The following is a 25,775-nucleotide window of genomic DNA, read 5'->3' as shown; positions in this document are numbered from 1 at the left end:
ACAAGAGGAGAGACTGTACTTAATTTAGTATTGGGAAATGAACCTGGTCAGGTGTCAGATCTCTCAGTGGGAGAGCATTTTGGAAATAGTGACCATAATTCTATCTCCTTTACAATAGCATTTGAGAGAGATAGGAACAGACAAGTTAGAAAAGCATTTAATTGGAATAATGGCAATTATGTGGCTATCAGGCAGGAAATTGGAAGCTTAAATTGGGAACAGATATTCTCAGGGAAAAGTACGGAAGAACTATGACAAATGTTCAGGGGATATTTGTGTGCAGTTCTGCATAGGCACATTCCAATGATACAGGGAAGTTATGGTAAGGTACAGGAACTGTCGTGTACAAAGGCTGTAATAAATCTCGTCAAGAAGAAAAGCCTACAGAAGATTCAGAGATCTAGGTAATGTTAGAGATCTAGATTATAAGGCTTAACAGGAAGGAGCTTAAAAAGGAAATTAGGAGAGCCAGATGAGGCCATGAGAAGGCCTCAGTGGGCAGGATTAAGGAAAACCCCAAGGCATTCTACAAGTATGTGAAGAGAAAGAGGCTAAGACGTGAAAGAATAGGACCTATTAAGTGTGATAGTGGGAAAGAGTGTATGGAACTGGAGGAAATAGCAGAGGTACTTAATGAATACTTTACTTCAGGATTCACTATGGAAAAGGATCTCGGTGATTTGCAGCGGACTGAAAAGCTTGAACATGTAAATATTAAGAGGATGTGCTGGAGCTTTAGGAAAGCATCAAATTGGATAAGTCACCGGGACCGGATGAGATCTACTTCAGGCTACTGTGGGAGGCGAAGGGGGAGATTGCTGAGCCTCTGACGATGCTCTCTGAATCATCAAAGAGAATCATCAGAGAGGCTCTGGAGGATTGGAGGGTTGCGGATGTTGTTCCTTTATTCAAGAAAGGGAGTAGAGATAGCCCAGGAAATTATAGACCAGTAAGTCTTACTTCAGTGGTTGGTAATTTGATGGAGAAGATCCTGAGAGGCAGGATTTATGAACATTTAGAAAGGTATAATATGATTAAGAATAGTCAGCATGGCTTTGTCAAGAGCAAGTCGTGCCTTACGAGCCTGATTGAATTGAGGATTTGACTAAACACATTGATCAAGGAAGAGTAGTAGATGTAGTGTATATGGATTTCAGCAAGGCACTTGATAAGGTACCCCATGCAAGGCTTACTGAGAAAGTAAGGAGGCATGGGATCCAAGGGGACATTACTTTGTGGACCCAGAACTGGCTTGCCCACAAAAGGCAAAGAGTGGTTGTAGACGGGTCATGTTCTATATGGAGGTCGGTGACCAGTGGTGATCTGTTCTGGGACCCTTACTGTTCCTGATTTTTATAAATGACCTGGATGAGGAGTGGAGATGGATTAGTAAGTTTGCCGATGACACAAAGGATGGAGGTGTTGCGGATAGTGTAGAGGGCTGTCAGAGGTTACATCGAGACATTGATAAGAAGCAAAACTGGGCTGAGAAGTGGCAGATGGAGTTCAAGCGAGATAAGTGTGAAGTGGTTCATTTTGGTAGGTCAAATATGATGGCAGAATATAGTATTAATGCTAAGACTCTTGTCAGTATGGAGGATCAGAGGGATCTTGGGGTCCGAGTCCATAGGACACTCAAAGCAGCTGCGCAGGTGAACTTTGTGGGTTAAGAAGGCATATGGTGTATTGGCCTTCATTAATTGCGGAATTGAATTTAGGAGCCGAGAGGTAATGTTGCAGCTGTATAGAACCCTGGTCAGAGCCCACTTAGAGTACTGTGCTCAGTTCTGGTCGCCTCACTACAGGAAGGATGTGGAAGCCATAGAAAGGGTGCAGAGGAGATTTACAAGGATGTTGCCTGGATTGGGGAGCATGCCTTACGAGAATAGGTTGAGCGAACTCAGCCTTTTCTCCTTGGACCGACGGAGGATTAGAGGTGACCTGATAGAGGTGTATAAGATGATGAGAGGCATTGATTGTGTGGATAGTCAGAGGCTTTTTCCCAGGGCTGAAATGGTTGCCACAAGAGGACACAGGTTTAATGTGATGGGGAGTAGGTACAGAGGAGATGTCAAGGGTAAGTTGGTTTTTTTAAAAAAACGCAGAGAGTGGTGAGTGCGTGGAATGGGCTGCCGGCAACGGTGGTGGAAGCAGATACGATAGGGTCTTTTAAGAGACTTTTGGATAGGTACATGGAGCTCAGAAAAATAGAGGGCTATGGATAAGCCTAGTAATTTGTAAGGCAGGGACATTTTCGGCACAACTTTGTGGGCTGAAAGGCCTGTATTGTGCTGTAGGTTCTCTACGTTTCTATGTTTCTACAATTAAACAACAAACTGCGGAAGGAAGATCTCACCTCAGGCGGTTGAGGAAGTTTGGTATGGGCCCCCAAATCCCACGAACTTTCTACAGGAGCACAATTGAGAGCATCCTGACTGGCTGCATCACTGCCTGGTATGGGAACCACATCTCCCTTAATCACAGGCTTCTGCAGAGAGTGATGCAGACAGCCGAGCGCATCTGTAGTTGTGAACTTCAAAAATGTCATTAAGAAGGAAAAACTGGAATACTAAGGGAAGCTAGCCAATAATATTAAAGAGGATACCAAAAGTTTCTTCAGATATATAAAGTGTAAAAGAGAGGTGAGAGTAGATCGGACTTGCGGAAAATGATGCGGAGGAGTAGGAATGGGGACAAGGAGATGGCAGATGAGCTAACTATTTTGCATCAATCTTCACTGTGAAAGAGACTATCAGTATGCTAGAAGCTTCAGAGTGTCAGAGGGCAGAAGTATGTGAAGCTACCATTAATAGGAAGAAAGTTCATGGGGAACTTAAAGGTCTGAAGGTAGATAAGTCACCTGGACCAGATGGTTTACACCCCAAGAGTTCTGAAAGAGGTAGGTGAAGAGATTGTGGAGGCATTAGTAATGTTCAATTGATTCTGGCACAGTTCTGGAGAACTGGAAAATTGCAAATGTCACTCCACTCCAAGAAAAAGGCATGGAAACAAAAGAAAGGAAATTATAGGCCAGTTAGTCTGACCTCAGTGGTCAGGAAGATGCTAGAGTCGATTGTTAAGAATGTGGTTTCGAGATACTTGTAGGCACATGATAAAAATTAGCTGTAGTCAGCATGGTTTCGTAAAGGAAAATTTTGCCTGACAAATCTGTTGGGACTCTTTGAAGAACTAACAAGCAGGATATACTGAATCTGTGTATGTTGATTGCTTAGGTTTTCAGAAGGCCTTTGACAAGGAACCACACGAGGCTTCTAACAAGAGCCTATGGTATCATAGAACAGATTCTAGCATGGATAAAGCATTGGTTGAATAGCAGGAGGCAAAGAGTGGGAAAAAGGAGCATTGTTTGCCTGGCTGCTGGTGACTAGTGGTGTTCCACAGGGGTCTAAATTGGAATTGCTTCTTTTTAAGTTATATATCAATGCTTTGCATGACGGAATTGATGGCTTTGTGGCCAAGTTTGCGGATGATACAAAGACAGGAGGAGGGACAGGTAGTTTTGAGAAAGCAGAAAGGCTACAGAAAGACTTAGATTAAGAGAATGGGCAAAGAAGTGGCAGATGGAACACAGTGTTGGGAAGTGTATGGTCATTCACTTTGGTAGAAGAAATGAAAGGGCTGACTATTTTCTAAAATGGAGAGAAAATTCAAAAATCTGAGGTGCAAAGCAACTTGAGAGTCCTCGTACAGCAATCCCTAAAGGTTAATTTGCAGGTTAAGTCAGTGGTGAGAAAGGGAAATGCGATGTTAGCATTCATTTTGAGAGGACTAGAATACAAAAACAAGGATGTATTGTTGAGGCTTTATAAAGCAGTGGTGGGGCCTCACTTCGGAGTATTGTGAGCAGTTCTGGGCTGCTTATCCAAGAAAGGATGTGCTGACATTGAAGAGGGTTCAAAGGAGGTTCACTAAGATGATTCCGGGATTGAAAGGTATGTCATATAAGGTGTGTTTGATGGCTCTGGGCCTCCGCTCACTGGAATTCAGAAGAATGAGGAAGGACTTCATTAAAACCTGCCAAACATTGAAAGGCCTCAATAGAGTGCATTTGGAGAGGACATTTCCTATGATGGGGTAAGTCTAAGACCAGGGGATACCACCTCAGAATGGGGGGTAACCTTTCAAAACAGAGATAACGAATAATTCCTTTAGCCAGAGAGTGGTGAATCCGAGGAATTCGTTGCCACAGGGGGCTGTGGAAGTCAAGTCATAAAATATATATTTAAGGCAGAAGTTGACAGATTCTTGGTTAGTCAGGGCATGAAGAGATTCGGGGCAAAAGCAGGACATTGGGGTTGAAGGGGAAATGGATCAGCTATGACGAAATGACAGAGCAGACTCGAAAGGCTAAATGGCATAATTCTGCTCCTATAACTTATGGTCTTATCAGCAAAGGGATGGAGGGTGCCACCAACTGGGTTGTCAAGTAGCACTTATTCATCAAAAACCTCTTAACTGATGCCCAACTTGGGTTTCACCAGGGACAGACAGCTCCAAACTACATTACCATCTTGGTCCAAAGATGGACAAAAAGCTCAATTCCAGACATGACCAAGCATAGTATCAAAGTCCTAGTAAGAATCATGGGCAAGAAGGTAGAGATGTATCATTGGGGAATCATCCCTTGCATAAAGAAGAGTGGTTGCATTTGTTGGAAATCAGTTTCACAAGTCTCAAAACATCAGTTGCAGAAATTTCTCAGGGCTGGGTCTAGTCTTCATCAACAATGACTTCTTCCTATCGCAAGGTGAGAGGTGGGAATATTCTTTGATGTCTGCATAATGTTCAGCTCCATTCACAAGTACTCAGCTGAAGAAGCACTCAACGGTGGAAAACCCAAGGAATATTCAGATATGTCACAAATAACAGCCAGCCCACAGAAGTGCCAAGTAGTTATCTCTAACTCTACTACAGAGATTGTAGCCACCTATCTTTGGTACTTAATGACATTACCTTTGTCAAGTTTCATCTTTTCAATGTTCTAGAGGTCACCAACAACCAGAAACTTGCCTGTACTAAACACAAAAATAAATTGACTATAAAAGCACAAAAGTGATTAGGTATACTATACCAAATGTCTTATGTCCCAACACCCTGATGGTTTTCCATTGTCTCCAAGGCACACCAGGAATGGGCTTCACGTGTATAGACAAACTAAAGGAGCTGATTACCATCCAGGTCAGAACAGCATTCTAGATTAATATGCCATTAATCTAAACAATCATTTCCTTTCACTTGCAGAGAAATCTGGCTGCAATACACAACATCTATACATCACACAGGAACTACCCAGGTTACTCCAACTCCTTCCAAACTTGAAATGTTTTATCAACCAAGTCTATAAGGTAGCAGGGATATACCAACAATCACATCTATGTGTTTCATTCAAATCTAACTTTGAAATATATTACAAATTCTTCTTCAATGCTACGTTGAAAGCATCAAACTCCCGACTAACAGTTTCAGAAGAATATCACTCTCTTAAATTGGTAGCTCTTCACCTTCTCTAGGCCAATTGGAGATGAATGCTGCACTTGCCTGTAATGGCCAAAATGAAATCAAAAACTGCAGGTGTTGATCACTATATCACAGCCATTCAGCTTACAGAACTTTACCCTTACAGAATTCGCAGAATACTACCTAAAAACTTTGAGAAATGGAACAAAATATGCTTCCACATAATGTGTGGGGAGAAAAGTTAATAAGTCAGCACAAAATTACGTTTTTATAAATGTGCATTTCTCGACGCATTGGCAGATAACATGGTTTCAGGTCACAGAAAATTATGATCTGGTCAGGTTTCTAAGAACATAAATGTCATTATTTAATTAATCAAAATCAAAACATCCATTGATATGACACAGAAAATTGAACAAACTGCATACTCACAAAATAAACTGCTCCAAAGCTGCCATGGCCAATTTCTCGCAAATCCACAAACAACTTTTCAGGATCTTCTCTGTAAAATAGCTCTGCTATTTCTGGGTCCTTTAGACTTCCTGCTCGATTGGTTGACGGCATCCTACTGTGTGCTTAGCCGTCTAACTATCTGGGTTCACGTTGTCTTAATTCTTGCTGCATCGGCATGAATGGGCCCTCTTTAACATAGACAGCTGTGAAAGAAAATGTGTTAATTATTAAATATTCGTTTTAACAAGTAGCTAAGAGAAAGTAATAAAGACTAAATAGAAACAAACTAAATTTTTTCCCCTATAAATTATACAAAAAATATGATACTTAATAAGATACAACCACACACCAACTTTGCAAGACTCCCCAAACATATCTGACTCAAACACTTTGGTTGTATTTAAGCATATCTGTTCGAAAACACATTGATTGTCATGATACTTTCCGACTAAGTACAGAACAATGCCACAAAAGGCTGCATGGTTACCAAGTTCAGAAATGAGTTTCAAGGAGGATTTTCTTGAGGTGAAAATACATCAGACAGCAGCACAGATAGCACTGTTACACTCATGTTGAAAAACACAACAGATGAAGCTGTCTTCACAAATAATATGAATTTACCTGTTATCAAAGAATGTAATCAACTAGATATTACACAATATTGGAGTATTCCAAATATCTTGCATGACTTAGTAAAATGATAAATTGAAATTTTAAATATAAATAATATTCTCAAATGACTTGACAATACTGATATTTTGTAACATTGGGATATACATTTTGTGAACAAAGGAAGCAAGTCGCTTGGTCAGTTAAGCTCTCTTTCAAACTGCCATGATCTTCAGGGATAGTTACACTCTTGCTACATCACACGTTAAGTTTTATCTTATTCAATTTTGTAGTTTAGCTTTGGATTTCTGTACAAGCCTGAAGGACAGTGCTTCTGTCCATCTATTCTGGCAATTTAGTTTTAAGTTTCTTTGATTAGATTGAGTAGAACACTTAACTTTATTCTCTGCATGAGATAGAACCCAATTTTACAGATCTTACCATGTTTAGACTCATTCCAAATAATGCATCATAGCTGTTGCCAGATAGTTTCCCAAGTCAATACAAATTCTGAGAATGGAATACTAAAAACTGCCACAAATTATTAAGTTTTTTCTTCTTAGGCTGACTCTTGGGATCAAAGATAATTTGACTCCACTTGTATTGGTTCTGAGGTGACTGATAAGCCGAATCACGACCATAGGCTCTTCGACTGATGTGGGAGGAGGTGCACAGAATGCACTGCTGGCGGCAGCAGCCTCTTAGAAAGGTACATGGAGTTTAGAAAAATAGAGGGCTATGTGCTAGGGAAATTCTAGGCAATTTCTAGAGCAGGTTACATGGTCAGCACAACATTGTGGGCCAAAGGGCCTGTAATGTGCTGTAGGTTTCTATATTCTATGAGGTGCTGAACCAAACAGCTCAAAGCATTGTGTTGACCTTCCATCATTTGTGCTCAGTTTCTGTGTGTTTTCAAAGACATTCTGAATGGTTTTTCTCCACTTTGAGCGGTTCTTTGAAATTTTTCCTCTATCCACCAGACAAAATCTTCCCATTGCAGGGCTGGAAATTTAATGCATTAAGGATCTCATGTTGGGTGTGCAAACGTATTAGGACAATCTCTGGTCTATAGAGGAAACTGAAAATCAATACCTTTGCATAAAAATGGCGATAAATCCTTTAATCCGTTTAATTAATTTTATAGTCTGTGTAAGAGTCTCGGCTTGTTTAAATTCTTTTTTTTTATTTGAAAAATATCTTTTAATGCTGTGGATACACATATCCTTTTAAATTCCTGTTTAAATTCGAGCAACTTCCGGATTGAAGGCGATCTTGCACACATGGTGGGCAGTAAGATCAATCAAGAGAGGTTAATTTATCTGCTCTAACAACATTTCTTCCAAATCCCAAATATTTTGCCTTTCCTGCATACAAATGGGAAAGGTACTGGAGACAAAATAATATGACATTTTTCCATTTGAAAGGAAATTGCTAATTTGCACCTTGTCCAGTATATCTTCTGCAACAGTAAAGATTGATCTGACTCAGTTCTACAGCTGTCACCCTTCCTTAAACACCCACACCAATGAATCAGTGTCATAAAATGAAGTCTACACTATATAGGTTTTTGAATTCAACAGCATCTATTGTTGCTATAAACAATCTGTGAGATTTATTTTGATGAAAGCTGCCTCACACTATCCAATTTCTGCTTCCACAGCAGCATCTTCCTACAGCAAAACTGAACTCCATATGCAATTTCAATACTATGCATTTGAACCAAATACAATTTCTTCTGGCTCTATGAAAAATCAAGAGGATGAAACAAGTCAAAATATTAACCTGCTTTATTTCACAAATAAATTAACTAAGTGAATCACTAACAAATTGATTCCCTCAAGTACATACACCTTTTCCTTGTATAACAAAAAATAATGCCACCAGATTCTGCACTAATTTGGGTCAGTTGTGGTTCAACTGGGGTCATTCTCTCCTGGATCAGAAAGCTGTAGATTCAAGTTCCATGCCTGCAACCTTGTTACAAAAAATAGATTCACTCTAATCGATTTCTAAAGGAGTGTTTCTTTTTCAGAAATAATGCCTTTGAGACAAGACAATCCTGTCTACTTTATAAAGTAACTGGGGGGAAAAACTCTATAAGCAGAGGTGTTATACCCAAGAGCTGAATCACTCAGGCTTAATATCACTGGCATATGTTGAGAAATGCTGCATATTGCAGTACATACATTTTTTAAAACTATGAATTACAATAAGATATGTATTTTTAATTGAGTAGTGCAAAAAGAGAGCAAAAAAAAGAAAAAAAGTGATGCAGTGTACATAGGTTCATTGTCCATTTAGACATCTGATAGCGGTGGAGAAGAAGCTGCTTCTAAAATGGTAAGCGTGTGTTTTCAGGCTCCTGTATCTTCTCCTTGCACTCAACATTATCAAGACCAAAGAGCTGATTGTGGACTTCAAAAATGAACACAAACCAATCCTCAAAAAGGGATTGGAAAAGGAGAAAGTAAGCAATTTCAAGTTTCTGAGTGTCAATTCTTCTGAGGACCTAATCTGGTTGCAACGTATTAATGCAGCTATAATGAAGGCAAGACAGATACATTTCATTAGGAGTTTGAGGAGATTTAGTTTGTCACCTAAAGCAGTTGGAAACTTCTACACTTGTACCATGGAGAACATTCCAATTGGCTGCATTACCGTCTGGTATGCAGGGGAGGGGGTGCTATTGCAGAAGATCGATATAAGTACAGAGAGCTGCAAAATTAGTCAGCTCCAGCTTAGGTACTTGCCTCCCTATTATCCAAGACATCTCAAGCAGCTGCACCTCAGGAAGGCAGCGTCCATCGTTAAGGACCCCCACCACCCAGGACATGCCCTCTTTTCATTGCTACATTCATGAAGGAGGTACAAAACCCTAAAGGGTTCAGTGCTTAAGGAACAGCTTCTTTCCTTTTGCCTTTCAATTTCTAAATGGACATTGACCCCATGAATGCAACCTCACTACTTTTTTTTAAAAAATGTATATTTAGGTATTTGTGTGTGTGTATATATACACATACATATACTGTAATTGTTTCTTTTTCTATATTTTATCATGTACATGGTACTGCTGCCACAAATTTCACAACATATGCTGGTGATATTAAACCTGATTCTGATACCTTGATGGTAGCAATGAAAAGAGGGCATGTCCTGAGTTATGGGGGTCCTTAATCAGGGATGCTGTCTTTTTGAGGCATTGCCTTTTGAAGATGTTCTCGAAGCTGGGGAAGCCAGTATCCACAGAGATGGCTGGAGTTTTCTGTAGTTTTTTCTGATCTTGTGCAGTGGCCTCTCCATACAGCCTTCAATTGCCATTATTACAATAGATTTCCTGATTATTTTCATGTTAATGTTTATGGATTCTTATTGCACACAATTTGGCAGCTATATTTCCTACATTATAGCAGTGAGTATATTTCAAAAGTGCTCATTTGGATGTAAATTAGCACTCTTTTGTCTTGCAATCATGAAAGGTGCTGTATAAATGAAAATCTATTGTTTGATTTAGACACGGTGGCTCCTAACCATCCTTTAGAAGCTTTACTGGTTTTATGCACCAAAACGCCGAAGAGTATGCTCTTTAACAAATTCAATTACCTTCAGAGCTTTCCTGCTTCAAAAAGCCCATCTAACCCCACTCTGCACCCCACCCACAATGCAAGCACATGTCTTTGTCTGTGTCCCTTTGGTCCACAGCCAAAGCAATTAAACACTTTCCAATACAACAGCTGTGCAATGTTTCTTGATTGCTAGCATTCTGATGAATTGATTATTTACAGTCTACAGAGAAGTAGAATCAGTGCCAACTTATTAGATTCTTACCTATCAAATCCCTTAAAAATCTAAATAAGCATTAAACAGAGTTCCATTTCCCCAATTCACACCAGTTGAAAATTGGTTAATAAAATCTTGAAAGATAACATGAGCACATAGTATATCCTGGAAGTCTCTCTGGCCACAAAGGCACTTCACACTGATGCCAACTTCACCTCATGCTTCATTCATGCATGTAATTTATTCAAGAATTACTGGACTAGTTCAATCAACTTTCCTCTCCTTTTCCAGGTTATTAACAACTGTGATGTTCCCAACAGTTATGTTTTATCTAACTTACAAACCATACAACTTAATTCTGCATCAATAACAGTTAACCACTGAGTGGACTCCAGCCTTTCCAGTTACGGTAATTCAAAGTAACTAGCTCCTTTGAACAGAGTTCACTGGATCAACTTCTCTCTGTAATTTAAACAGCTTTACTGAACCACTTGAGGCAAGTGTTTCTTGACTTCTCCCCACTAAAAATTAGAAAACATCATGCTGGAATATACTGGATTTGGGCACATCTTTTTCTAAAGAGAACTTAATAGGCATTTACCCAAATCATATAATCTAAATCTGCATTATCTTGAACCACTATAATTCAAACACAGAAAATTAAAAGGCTGTACAGAGCAATGTGTTTAAATACACCACTGAAAATATTGCAAAACATGAATGATTAAAATATTATCTGTGCACATAAAAAAATAATTAAACCATATTCCAGAAAGCTATTTTGATGTTGAAAAATGATAACTTAGTACATTTTCACTGAACTTGACCGCACTGTAGCACAAAATGTTTATAAAATGATAATTATGAGTTGCACCCACAGCTTCTAATAATAATAATAAAAATAACTGAAAATACTTCCAAGACTTTTTGCTGAACAATGGACAATATAATCATAGTCTGGATTTGGAACGATGGGGGAGGAGAAGTCTTAGAGTAAAAACCAAGAACAGTAAAGGAATGTTCCTGGAGTAGGATGATGTCACACTGTTGTATCTTTTCGCAGCATGGCTTTCTACAAAAGGACACTGTTGTTTAAGAACAACTGCTGCTATCCCAATATGCAGTTCTCCATACATCTGTTGATCTGGCTCAAAAAGTGAGCTAGTAGAATGATATAAAGTCACATGGCACAAGGAGAAAGACAGCTGAGGGGATTATTCTTTGGCTTCCTCAGTGACTTTGCTTGTGTTTGGCTTTATTGTTTGGCAAATGACTCCACAATGTCATCAGTAAGTGCAGGCTTTGCTCACAGTAGAATGCCAACTCTGCTGATCCTGCCATTTGTACGGCACAACATGTGACACAATGCTCTTCATGGCTTCATTGTTATACTTTTAAGAAAATGCCTTTAGTCTCAGACAAGTAGTTAACATTCCTGTTTTTCTTTATAATTTAAATTCTGAGATCTGCATTTCTTTGTATGATTATTAAAGGTTTAACACAAATGATCAAATTTAAAATTTTATAACTAATGTCAATTCAAGTCCAGGATATTTATTGTTCTCATAACCAATTTAGAATAATTCACCTCAAATACTAAATCATTGCCAATGAGTAAAGAATAATTCAAGTTCAATAGATTTTAAAGCTTACAGATGATGCACACATTTTACAAACACATTGACTACAAAATGTCTTCTGATAAACAGAGAAAATTATAATTGTGAGAAAATCACTTTTAACATTTCAGAGAAATTGTCTGGAGAAGTGGGACAAGAGCGTAAAACTAGATTTAAGCCAGACTGAATAAACTCTTTCAAACTTGAGCTATATCAATTAAAATAAAAACAAATAGAATCAGTTTTGTCAAAGGCTACAAAAAAGGAGGATTAAAAATGTTGGCGAGATTGTTTACAGGCCTCTGCTCAATGTGGTAACATAGGCATGATATAAATACAAATAAAGATTAAATCTAAATAAACTACTATATCCAGAAACACATACATCCACTGTGGAGTGTTTTGAGAGATCAATCACGAAGCATAATAACTTGTGCCTGGGGAGTGATCTGGTTCTGTTCCAATTTGCCTACTGTCACAACAGGTTAACAGCAAATGCCATTTCATTAGCACTTCACTCAGCTCTGGAACATCTGGACAATAAGATGCATACATCAGAATGGTCTTCATTGACTACATCTAACATTCAACATTGCCATCCACTCAAAACTAGTCACCAAGCTTCAAGTCCTAGACCTTGATACCTTCCCATGCAAATGGATCCTTGATTTCCTCACTTGCAGATCCTTATCAGCACAGATTGGCAACAGCATCTCCTCCACAATCGCCATCAGCATAGGTGCACCCCAAAACTGTGTGCTTAGTCCTCATTTCTTCTCGCTTTATACCTTTGGACGGTGTGGCTAAAACAAATTTCATGACATAAGCCAGTGATATTACACCTGATTCTGATTCTAATGGCTTATTTAAGTTGGCTGACAAAAACCCTGTTGTTGGTCAAATCAAAGGTGGTGACAAATTGGCATATGAGGAAGATCGAAAATCTGGTTGAGTGGTGACACAACCACCTCTCATTCAATGTCCGCAAAACACAGAGCTGATTATAAACTACAGGAAGGAGCCTAAGCTGGTCCTCATTAGGGGATCAGAGGTGGTGGGTGTCTGTAACTCTAAATTCCTTGGTGTTATATCAGAGGACTTTTCCTAGGACCAGCATGTAAGTGCCATCATAAAAAAGGGCACAATACTGTAGCACCTTTGCTTTCTTGGAGATCTGCATAGATTCAGCAGGTTAGCTAAAACTTTAACAAACTTCTATTGATGCACAGTGGAAAGTATCCTGTCTGACTGCATCACAGCCTGGTATGGAAACACCAACGGCCAGAAACAGAGAGGTTTACACAAAGTGGTGGATACAACCTAGTCCATCACAGGCAAAGCCCTCCTCACTACTGAGCAGATTTACAAGCACTGTTACAAGAAAGCGGCATCCATCATCAAGGACCTCCACCATCCAGGCCATGCTCTCTTCTCGTTACTACTTAGGTACATGGAATCTTAGGCCCAACACAACCTGGTTCAGGAACAGTTATTAGCCCTCAACCACTAGGCTCTTGAACCTGTGGGGATAACTTCATTCAAATTCAATTGCCCCATCAATGAACTGTTCCTACAACCTATGGACTCATTTCAAGGGCTCTTCATCTCATGTTCTTGATACTTGTTGCTTATTTATTGTTTTTATTTCTTTCTTTTTGTATTTGCATAGTTTGGTGTCTTTTGCACATTGGCTGTTTGTCAGTTCTGTTGGTTGCAATTTTTCTTTGATTTTATTATAGTTCTTGGATCTACTGAGTATGCCCTCAAGAAAACAAACCTCAGGTTGTTAATGGTGTCATATGTCTACTTTGACTTTGAAATCAGGAAACTAGAACTGCATGCAACAAAGAATAATGCACCAATCATGGCAGCCTTTAACTTACAAATAAACAAAACCAAATGTGAAAATGGAGAGGATGAAGTATATATGAAACACTATACCAGATAAATATATTGAGAAATTATCTAAGCCAGCTATTTTTGATCAAGTATTGTGCAAATTTAAACAGATAATTGGTAATTTTATAATAAGCAGCCAACAGAAAAAGTACTGTAATCACAAAGAATTTTATGTAAAGATTGTTTTTAATTTGAAATCAGTGTCTTATATGTAAAATAAGCAAGTTGCAAAGGTTTATGTACAAGATGCAAATGGCAGATTGGGAAACTATATTAAAAGGTCTTGCTGTAAAAAGCCATGGCTAACAATATAAAAGAAAAATAGATCACTTTCATGCACTAAAATGCAAACAGAAAGATTGTCTACACTCAGTTAACGAATTCAAGATAGAATACGATAGAAAGAGAAGATTTAATGCATTCCTAAAGAACAGCAAGCTTGAAAGTAGGGTAAGTTTCATAATTCAGCAAACGGGGACTAAAAAAGTTGATAAGGAAAGGCAAATATGAGAAACAAAAAGGAACTGTAGAAGTTACCATTGTTTGTAGAAAGGGAAAAATGAGAAACTATATTAGGGAGTAAGGAAATGGCAGTGAAACCAAACAAATACGGGGTCTTCTGTGCAAATGACACAAAAATCTCAAATAATGGAAATAAGGAAGGCAAGTGCAACTGAGAAGATAAAAGAAATTACTTATAAAAATATAGAAGTTAAATGGGAATGAAAGTTGATGGACCTAAATGTTTTGAAAAGGCAGTTATGGAAACAGTAGCTGCATTGGTTACCAGTGTCCAAAATTTCCAAAGAGCTAAGAATGATTCTCATCCACTATTAACAAGCGAAACCATAGGTCAGTCATCCTGACATCAACAGCTGGGAAATGCTAGACCTATTATAAAGGTTGTAGTAACAGGACACTTAAAATAAAAAAGGACAGAAATGGAAGAAAGGGAAATCAGGTTTGTTAAATCTGAGGGCTTTCTGAATTTGTAACTGTCAGCATAGATAAGATGCTTATAATAAACCAGCCATGATGAAATAGCAGAGAAGACTCGATGGGCCTAATTCTGCTCCTCTGTCTTATGGTCCTACAGTTAGTGTTCAGAAGGCTTTTAACTCAGTCAAGATTTGTACAGCATAAAATAGGCCCACTGACACACTGCCTCTACGCTAACCAAGTACCTATCTATATTAATTTTGAAGAGAAGTTTGGATAAATACATGGATGGGGCAAGGGTATGGAGGACTAAGGTCCATGTGCAGGTTGGTAGAATTAGGCAGAACAAGAAGTACCACATTGAAGTTTAAATGGTTAACTGAGCTCCAATGATCTAAAGTCATCAACTGTGATGATCAGACTGATGAACAGCAGTTGTTACCGTCTAAATTCCTCCAAGTTTTCTTCATTAATGGGAAATCTATTTTGCAAATACAATCTTTAAAATCATTCATACAATTCAGCAAACCTGTGGAGTTTAATCTTTTAGCTTCATAGGCAGAAGGCTCTTATGCTAGCCAGAAAATACTGACATTGATTCCTAAAAATCTTAGTGATCCTGGTATCCACCAGCTGAGATCTATAATTGATGGCATTCAGATACAATCAAATTACAAATTCAATGGGGCATGAGTTTTTAAATATACAAAGCATCCATAATTTTTTAGTTAGATCTTGATATTTCAATCCAAGTTATCATCAACGGAGCTCCCTCTATTATCAGTTGAAAATGATATGCATGACTTTAGGTAATAAAGTCTAGAAAATATAGTAGGTGTTAAGTAATAGTTACACAAGTATCCAGCAATGACCATTTTTAAGAGATAATCTAACCACTTCTTGTTAACACTTAACAGTCTCATAATCAACATTCTGGCAATCATATTAAGCAAAACTAAATGGAACCAACATCACAACAATTGCAACTACAAGCACAGGTCAGTAGCTGGGTACTTTCCAAACTGCAATTGAGTCCCATCTCATTTCCACCATTTGCCTGGCTGAGCACAAGATTAATAATTGTTTCTTCAATGCCTTGCATCAATAGTGATGTATTGTAACTTCCCCTTTTGACATTTACAGAAAATTGTAGCAACCTGCCAAAGTTTCTTTGATAGCATTTCTCAAATTGGAGTCCTCTTATCATTATCAATCAAAAAGGGGGGGAAAAAGGCAAGTATAGGAGAACCTTTCAAATTCCTCTTCAAATACCATGCTATAACGGTGTCACACAGGTAGTACAACACAATATTAAAGCTATGCCAGAGAGTTCACCAGATCTTCAAGATAATCTTACCTTGCTCTCTGCAGTCATTTCAAATTCTGGGGCACTGCAACATCAAGTGCAGTAAAGAGCAATCTTTCAAATTTTTCCACTGCAGATGCATATCATCATCATATCTTGCTTTTTTTTTTAAAAAAAAGCATAATCCCATGAAAAATCATGTCAATCGAATGTGTAGCTGAAACATTAATATGCCACACCTCAATGTGAATGAATGAAGAACTAAAAGTCAATGGTTGACCTTTGCAATAACTTATAAATTGACAAATGTTATTGGACATATTAAATAATACTGGCACGATTGTCATTAAATAAGGACAAGAGGGAATGCACGCCAACAAGTATTCTGCATCACAATGAAGGTCATGGAACCAAAATTAAATTGGAGGTAAAGTAGTAGTAGCCTTGTTACTGGTCTAATGATTCAGAAACACGAACACTGACTTAAATCTCAACTCAGAAACTAGAGAATTTGAAATCTATTAACAAAATAAACTTGGGGGGGGGGGGGAGAGAAAGAAAGACAATTATCAATACACATGATCATGAGACCACTAGATTGTCATTAAAACCCAGCTGGTTCACTGCTGCACTTCCAAGGAAGGAAATCTGCAATTTTTAGTCGGTTTGGCCTATGTGTGACTCCAGACCATAATGTGATCCACCTTGTCACTCTCCAAAAGAACTTTGCAATTCTGTTTAAAGACTATTAGTGGTGGGTAAATTAATACTGAACAAAATGAAGTTGAAATTATTCCCTGTACTTTACATTTTACACTTATAGTAGATTGTGTTTACTTGGTTTAAGTGAACTTTTTGATGTTCATTAAGATAAAACAGTGTATTTTATTCTGGGCTAAAAACCAGAGGTTGCAGATAACAAATATTTATTTTCATAAAAATACAAAATTGTTTCAAACTTAATAGAGATGAACAATGAGCATGTGTTTATTCAAATTACTAATCAAATACATGAAGAGAAACTATGTTGTGCATGTTCTGTACTGTACATCTTTGTGTTGATACTTGCCAAGTTCTCAGCGGCTCAGCAGGTTAAGCAAGATGTACATAAGCATGCTGGTTGGAGCTCATCTCCATACACTTCAAAACTGATCCGTTGTGAAACTTGGAGGAAAATTGCAAAGCCCCCTTCATAACTTTTAAAGCATAGTAAATATTTGGTTAACACTAATTATTTGTAGAACATCTGGGTATTTAGTCAAAGCAAACAGAAATTGGTATAAATGCACAAGATAATTAAGATAATAATTCTAATGTGATTTGGGCAAAATGTTTACTTGTGATGATTAAGGGGTTAGTCCACTTTCAACACAGAAGATTATATATACTTGAAATTTTATTTTTTAATGAATTACGAATGTACTTCTATTAGCATTATATCTATGCATGCTTGTACAAGGGAGGTTAAAATTATATCCTTCTTGTCCCTCCACCTGGAGAATCTTTGGGGCCAAATCCATAAATACCTCATTGGTTGCCATGCATATGGTGTGCGGCCTTCATTAATTGGGCAGAGGGGTGATAGGGGGAATTAAGCTCAAGAGCCATGAGGTAATGCTGTATCTCTATAAACCACACTTTATATTCAGTATTATATTCAGTTCTAGTCACCTCATTATAGGAAGGGTGTGGATACTTTAGAGAGGGTGCAGAGGAAATTTACCAGGATACTGCCTGGATTAGAGTGCATGTCTTATAAGGAAAGACAGACAGAGTGGACACAGGCAAACACTTTATTCTTAGCGCAGCATTGGCTAATAGAAGAGAGCATAATTTTAAAGTGATTGCAGGGAAGTACAGAGGAAATGTTAAAGAAATAAAAAACACAAAATGCTGGCAGAACTCAGCAGGCCAGACAGCATCTATGGGAGGAGGTAGTGACGACATTTCGGGCTGAAACCCTTCATCAGGAGTCAAATGTTAAAGAAAAGATTTTTCAGAGTGGTAAGCGCATGGAATGAACTTCTGGAAGTGGTGGTAGAGGCAGATAGATAAATTAGAGACATTTAAGAGACTGTTTAATAGGCACAACGATGTGCTACCCAAGTTCTACCCTAACAGAGACTTCTTCTCTGAAAAGAGTATCTTAAATGCTTAGCTGCCGATCAAGGGATCAAATTCCTGGCTAAACAATCTTTTCTTGAAAATCAACAAGAAAACTAGTTCTTAGATCGTATGTCCAATAAAGATGCATGAATTACTGCAATTTGACAGCTTGAGTAATATATTCATTTATTTTTCACTTTATTGTTCCAATTGCACCAATGGGTAATTTATTTTAGATGACAGGATCTTGCTCAATAATTATCCTCAGAAGTCAATCTGGACATCATATTCCACTAAATTGGGCATCGTTAACAAATTTCACGTCACAAGCGGGTGATAATAAACTTGATTCTAATCAGATGCTAGAGATCTAAAATAACAACAGAAAATGCCAGAAATACTCAGCGTGAAATGCTGTACCTGCAGAAAGATAAATATAGAGTTGGTGTTTCAGCTTTATTATACATTAGCAGAAATGAAGGGACCTCACCCTAAAAATGTTAATTGCTGCTCTTGCCACAGGTGTGTCCTAACCCCTACTGAGAATGCTTTGTACTTATCCGAACTAAACCACAAGGAAGACAGATTTACCACTTAGTACAAGAAATTTGAAGAATTAAATGGATAGTGCCACTTCCACTGGAATTTTGAACATCCAAATGTCATCATGAACTGGTATGAACAAGCTGATGCTGACCAAAGATTGCTTTGAAAAAAAGTTTCATAACAGGGAATCAATGTAGTGACTACAAACAAAACCCAATGCTGTGCCATTTGCTAAATCTAGAGGGGAAAATAGCTTGCAGAGTAAACATGTATTTGTGGCGAAACAAGGTAGCAACAGGTGCATCAGCAGACGCAGACAGATTTTATATTAGCAGTAGACTGTAAGAAGTGTAACAAATATTAGTCATAAAGAATATTCAACACAGTGATGGTGGTTGCACTATGCACCCAAATTTACTAATATCTCCTTACTAAACTTTTGATTAAGATTCCATGTATTGTGGACATACTATACATAAAAGGTAAGCTACTGGAATATGAAGAACTGAGAGAATCATGGAGTTTTGTTAAATTTATCAACCACTTCAATTTTGAAGGCAAATCACAATATTTAACATTATATGAAGACATCTCATTTTCCTGTTATCATTTGAGACACAGGTGAAAATAACATTTAAAAGCAATATGTTATGATTAAAATCAATTTTGCATTTTTGTTAAACTTCAGAACCATGGGGTAAATGGGTAATTTAAATGCAAAACCCTACAAAAAATTAAACTACTATTGTATAGTCTTACTTCTTCCCTGCAATTCCATGGATTGAAAAAAAGTTGTAAGATTTAAGAGCTTTCAAAACTTTTTTTTTTGTATCAACTTACAGATCATTTCAGGTTGGGGAGTTTACCATCCTCATGTCCACACCTATTTTATAAAGTGAAACATTGCAGGGAAGACAACCATCAGGGAAGCACAGCAAAGGAGAGAAAGATGCTTTGTGAAGTAAGATAAAACAACAATTATTGTACAACTAATTCAGTACTGGGAATCACCCAGTAAGGCATTCTTAAGTTGACTGAACTGCACATCCAATGTGAGATTTATTGCCTTTTTCTAAATGACTCCTATGTCAAAAATATCCTTGCCCTTGTTTCCATTCTGATCAATTTCTGAATAGTAAGCAGTAGTTTTGCATTTACCTCCAATGCAAATCAAGCAATCCTCTCATTACTAAACATTATTTTACAGATAGGTATGTGATACTTCAAAATGCACACTTCCTTACTAATTAATTGTGCTTTTGAAAGGTGTATGTAGGATTCTACTACAATTTTACTAGAGAAAAAAGATATATCACCTGCTTATTTACTTTATAGAAACCATACACACTGAAGTGGAAATCTTAGTTTTAAATAACACCAGGTAACACATTCAGTACCTATTACAAGTATTCACCCCTCCCCAGAGGTTTTCATGTTTTATTGTTTTACAACATTGAAGCACAGTGAATTTAATTTGTTTTCTTTTGACACCAATCAACAGAAAAAGATTTCATGTCAAAGTGAAAACACAAAATAATTGATTGTGCATTAAGGCAGTATTCACTCCCCTTTAACATGACACGCCAAATCATCACTAGTGCAGCCAAATGGCTTTAGAAGTCACATAATTATTTAAATGGAGGTCTGTTTTTGGAGAGCTGTGTGCAGTCAAGGTGTTTCAATTGATTGTAGTAAAAATACACAGGTATCTGTTGATCATTGTCAAAAAAGCCAAATTAAATTGACTGTGATTCAGTGTTGTAAAATATGAAAACTTCTGAAGAGGGGGGGTGAATTTTTTTTTATAGTCACTGTATGAAGCATTCATCAGATTCCATACCAAAATAGTACACAAATGAAGGACGTTTGTCAATGATAAGCCAATCCTACCACCCTCCCACATTACCAGTTTTCCTCTATTCTGATGCTTAAGTACACCACATTACTGACATTCTGTGCATTTATGTTTATAATAATATTTTTAGCTAACTCCCTTAATGCACGTGTTTTGTGCTTTTACTCAGCAAGATGAAAATTTCTGATATTATTTATACCAATAACTTCAAAATATCACCAAATAGTTAATTTTACTAAAAATGCAAAACTCTTCTCAATCTTTTTAAATGAATTAGCAAGAAAATACATCATTGAAGGGGGTAGAAGGATTATGAAAGTCTGTTATCAACCTGAATATTTAACTCCATTGCATTCTCAACAACTATTGCATGAGCTGCTATTCATTGTTAGTGTTTCAAATTTCCAAGTATTGCCACATTTTCTGGAATTCTTGATGTGCATTCAGAGAGATTTTGAATCAACAGAATTCTGGAAGTGCACTGTAGAGTTACATATAAAGACCAAAAGACATAGGAGCAAAACTAAAACAGCTACAAAATTGCAGATTTCATTACTTTCACTGATAATAAGCCTGATTCCAAAATCTTGGACCCTCAATTTCAAAACTTTCAGGTAGCATCCTGCCATAAGTCCATAAAACACAAGGGCAGAATTAGGGCATTTGGCCCATTAATTATGCTCTATCATATCATTATAACAGATTTATTTCATCCTACTGGCTTCCCCCTGTAATCTTTAACGCAATCATGAACCTATCAACCGCTGCTATAAATATACCCAATAACTTGGCCTCCACAGCAGACTGTGACAATGAATTCAACTGGTTCACAACCCTCTAGATAAAGAAATTCCTCCTCAACTCTATTCCAAATAGACATTCCTAAATTCTGAAGCAGTGCCCTCTAGTCGTAGACTTACCCATGATAGGAAACATCCAGTCCATCTACGCCTTTCAATATTCGATAGGTTACAATGAGATTCCTCCTCATTCTTCTAAACTCCAGCAAATACAGGCCTAGAGCCATCAAACAGTCCTCAAAGTTAACTCTCATTCCCACTATATTCCAAGTCCAGTCTGACCAACCCCTTATAAAGCCTCAACATTACTTCCTTGCTCTTATATTCTAGCCCTCTCGAAATAAATACTAACACTGCATTTTCCTTCCTTACCAGCAACTCAACCTGCAAGTTAACCTTTAGGGAAGCCTGCACAAGGACTTCCAAGTCCCTTTGTTCCACTGATTTTAGAGTTTTCTCCATTTAGAAAATAGTCTACACCTTTTTTCTTTCTACCAAAGTATATGACCATACCTTTCCCTACACTATACTCCATCTACCACTTCCTTGTCCATTTCCCCCAATCTGTCCAAATTCTTCTGCAGAATCCCTGCTTCCTCAACACATCCTGCCCCTTCACTTATCTTCGTATCGTCTGCAAACTTAACCATAAAGCGATTAAATCTATCATCCAAATCTCTGATGTATATCATGAAAATAAGCAATCCCAATTCCAATGTCTGCGGAACCACTAGTCAGTGACAGCTGACCAGAAAAGGCCACATTTATTCCCTCTTTTTGCCTCCTACAAGTCAACCAATCTTTCATGCTTGTATCTTTCCTGTAATATCGTGGGGTCTTATCAACCTTGTGTGTAGCACCTTGCCAAAGGTACTCTAAAAATCCAAGTGAACAACATCCACTGACTCTCCTTTGTCTATCCTGCCTGTTATTTCCTCAAAAAATTCCAACAGATTTGTCAGGCAAGATTTCCTTTTAAGGAAACGATGCTGACTTCGACTTATGTTATCATGTGCCTCCAGATATCCTAAAAAAATTATCCTTAATAATTGTCTCTACCATCATCCCAACCATTGAAACCAGGTTAACTTCCTTTCTTCTGCCTCCCATCCTTCTTGAAGAGTGAAGTGTCATTTGCAATTTTCTTGTCCTCCAGAACCATTCCAGAATCTAGTGATTTTTGAAAGATCATTACTAATGCTTCCACAAACTTTTCCCAGCTACCTCTTTCAGAACCTTGGGGTGTAGTCCACCTGGTCCAGGTGACTTATCTACCTTCAGATCTTATAGCTTCCCAAGGACCTTCTCTTTAATAATAACAACTACATTCACTTCTGGCTCATGACCCTCTTGAATTTCTGGCATACTGCCAGTGTCTTCCACAGTGAAGACTGACGCAAATTATCTATTAAGTTCCTTCACTATTTCTTTGTCCCTCATTATTACTTCGCCAGCGTCATTTTCCAGCAGTCCAATATCAACTCTCACCTCTCTTTTCCTCTTTATAAATCTGAAAAACTTTTGGTATCCTCTTTTATATTATTGGCTCTTTTAGTTGACTTCTGTTGGTTCTTAAAAGCTTCCCAATCCTTCAACTTCTCACTATATTTTTGCTATATTATATGCCTTCTCTTGCTTTTATAGTGTCTTTGAATTCTCTTGCCAGCCATGGCTGCCTCATTTGAAAGGAACAAATTTTAGATTTCCAAACAGTAACTTTCTGAAAAATTAAACGTTAGAGAAATTTTCGTATTTCATTCAAGAAAATAACATTTCTTGAACAGAGCATTTCTCAAATAAAAACTTGATTACTTTGTAGGTACATAACCCAGTACATGATTAAACAAAGATCAACATAGAACACATACAGCACAACACAGGCCCCTTGGCCCACAAAGCTGTGCCGAACATGTCCCAACCTTAGAACTACCTAGCTTTACTCATAGCCCTATATTTTTCTAAGCTCCATGTAGCCATCCAGGAGTCTCTTAAAAGACCCTATCGTTTCCACCTCCACCACCACCAGCCCATTCCACGCACTCACCACTCTGTGCTAAAAACTTGTGCTAATGATCAATAACACAATGAGTTGAACGAACTAATTAACCACAACAGAAATGGGTGTAGAAGGAATCAAATTGGGCGAAGGACAAAAGGTTAGGGTGTGGCAGATGTGACAGTTTATCCTTCAAATCATCAATTCTTATACCATAACAAGAGCGAGCATAGCAACAAGACACAAGGCAGTCATCCTGCATCAGCAAGTTGCAGCAAACAGGAGTTTCAAAATGTGCTGTCAAAGCTCTTCTGAAGAAGCACAAAAATGGGCAAAGTTGGGGACCAGAAACACAGTGGTAAGCTACAGAAACTACATACACCTCAAACTTACGTGTCTTCTAATTCGGAAGTCCAGCACTGCTATTAGCTCTAAACTCACAGAAACCACTGGAAACCAAATACACCCACTACTGTCCGGAGCTCTTGGCAGAAGTGGTCTTTCTGTAAGAGTTGCTGCCAAAAAAGCCATTTCTCAAAAGTAGAAACAAAGTTAAGAGACTCAACTAGGCACAAGAATACAAGGACTGGGGTGCTGAACAATGGTAGCAAATACTCTGGAGAGACAAGTCAAAAATTTTCTTCTGGCTCAAGAGGTAACTCGTCTGCAGAAGATCTGGTGAGCTCTAATAGATGAGTGCTTTCAACCAACAGAGAAGCACGGCAAAGGTTCCCTGCAGATTTAGGACTGCATTCCTGCAAATGGAGTTGGTGACCTGGTCAGAATTAATGGAAACCGCCGTACATCACACAATACCATCAGGGAGGCATCTGATCAGTCCCAATTTCATTCTGCAACAGGACAATGACCCCAAACACATGGCCAAGCTCATAAAGAACTATCTTCAGCGAAATGAACAAGGAGTTCTACAACATGATTTCCACAGAGCCCCAAGTTCAACATCATCTATGCTGTCTGGGATTACCTGGAGAGACAGAAGCAATTGAGACAGCCAAAGTCTGCAGAAGAACTGTGGCAAGTTCTCCCAAGATTCTTGGAACAACCTATCAGCCAATTTTCTTAAAAACTGCACAACAGTGTACCCAGGAGGATTGATGCAGTTTTAAAGACAAAGGGTGGTCACACCAAATATTGATTTTAGGTTTTTATTTATTGTTTAATACTTTTTATAGTAATTTGATATTTAGAATGTTTCCATTTCATTGTTTTTGAAAATATATCTGCTTTAAAGAATTTTTATACATGTGCTTAAGGTGTTTACACAGTATAATTGTACTTTCTGCTAAAGAATTTTTTGATTCTCCTGGAATTTTAAATTTGACTATTTTCAAATGCCATATGCCTTTCAGTTAAGTATTATACAGTATTAATTTGAGGAATCTTGCTATTAATATAAATTACCAATTAATATGAAAATTCTTACTAGCAAAGGCTGTCTTCATATATACATGGTGAATATTAAGGCATCCTTGAAGCAGATTAGATATCAACACCTACAAGGCAATGACTCCTGGAAAAAAAGGTGCACACAATAAATCAAGACAGTGGAGATTAAGAGGAAAACAAATGTCAAATCTATCTAGAGACCTTTGTGAACCACAGGTTCAACTTAATTAGTGTTGTCTATTTCGGGACCAGCCAAGAGCAACCTACATTTTGATTTTTATAGAGGGAGGGGGATGAATTATCCTACCATTCCTGCCCTCCCCAACACCACCAACTTTTATCAGACGACAACCTAAGTTATGATCTCAATATTAAACAATGATTATTCTGTACCTTGGCTGATGTTCTTTTGTGAAGTTTAAATAAAATCATTGCTTCAGATGTGAGCAGGTAAGTGACAATCTATAAAGCAGAATATTTCCTCAGATAAGAGAAATGGATTTTTGAAGAAGCAATAAAATTCGGCCCTGTGCTATTATCAAAAGCTTGAGTACAAATAAATAATACATAAGTATTTATCTCAAAAGAGCTGGACACTGAAACAGGAAATTTCCTTCCTTTTTTGCATGTTAGCTAGAACATGGTATGGCTTACAAGGAATGGCCTTGCTGTGTTGGGATTAAGCTGATGGCTAGAAAGGCTTACATTTAAATTACAAAATGTTTTCCAAAAGATATTTGCATTCAAATTTTAGAAAGTGGAATTATCTGCTTTTGGGTGTTATTAAAAATTATTAAAAGTATAGAAAAACTTATTTGGTAGTGGAATCTAGATAAAGGCAGCACAATCCTAAAATTAGGACCAGGCTAGTTAGAACCAAGTCAGGAAGCATAATATTACATAGAATTTGAAACTCCTCCCACCAACCATCTTTCATCATCTTCCCTCGCCCATCCTCCAACATTAGATCAAGAACAGTGGTTCA

The 25,775-nt window shown here is 37.7% G+C and overlaps 1 protein-coding gene across 4 annotated transcripts in view; it reads right to left on the bottom strand.

The window, feature by feature from the left end:
- The window catches only part of taok1a (TAO kinase 1a), a 159,980-nt gene that overhangs the window by 69,357 nt on the left and 64,848 nt on the right, over positions 1-25,775 (bottom strand). For all 4 annotated transcript variants that reach the window (XM_073053384.1, XM_073053382.1, XM_073053385.1 and 1 more), the window contains exon 2: positions 5,911-6,134. In XM_073053384.1, the coding sequence (XP_072909485.1) occupies positions 5,911-6,042 (132 nt within the window). In that variant the 5' untranslated portion in view covers positions 6,043-6,134. The remainder of the gene's footprint in view (positions 1-5,910; positions 6,135-25,775) is intronic.

This window comes from Hemitrygon akajei, chromosome 8 (assembly GCF_048418815.1).
Source record: "Hemitrygon akajei chromosome 8, sHemAka1.3, whole genome shotgun sequence".
NCBI lineage: Eukaryota > Metazoa > Chordata > Chondrichthyes > Myliobatiformes > Dasyatidae > Hemitrygon > Hemitrygon akajei.
This window is presented reverse-complemented; position numbering and strand designations above follow the sequence as displayed.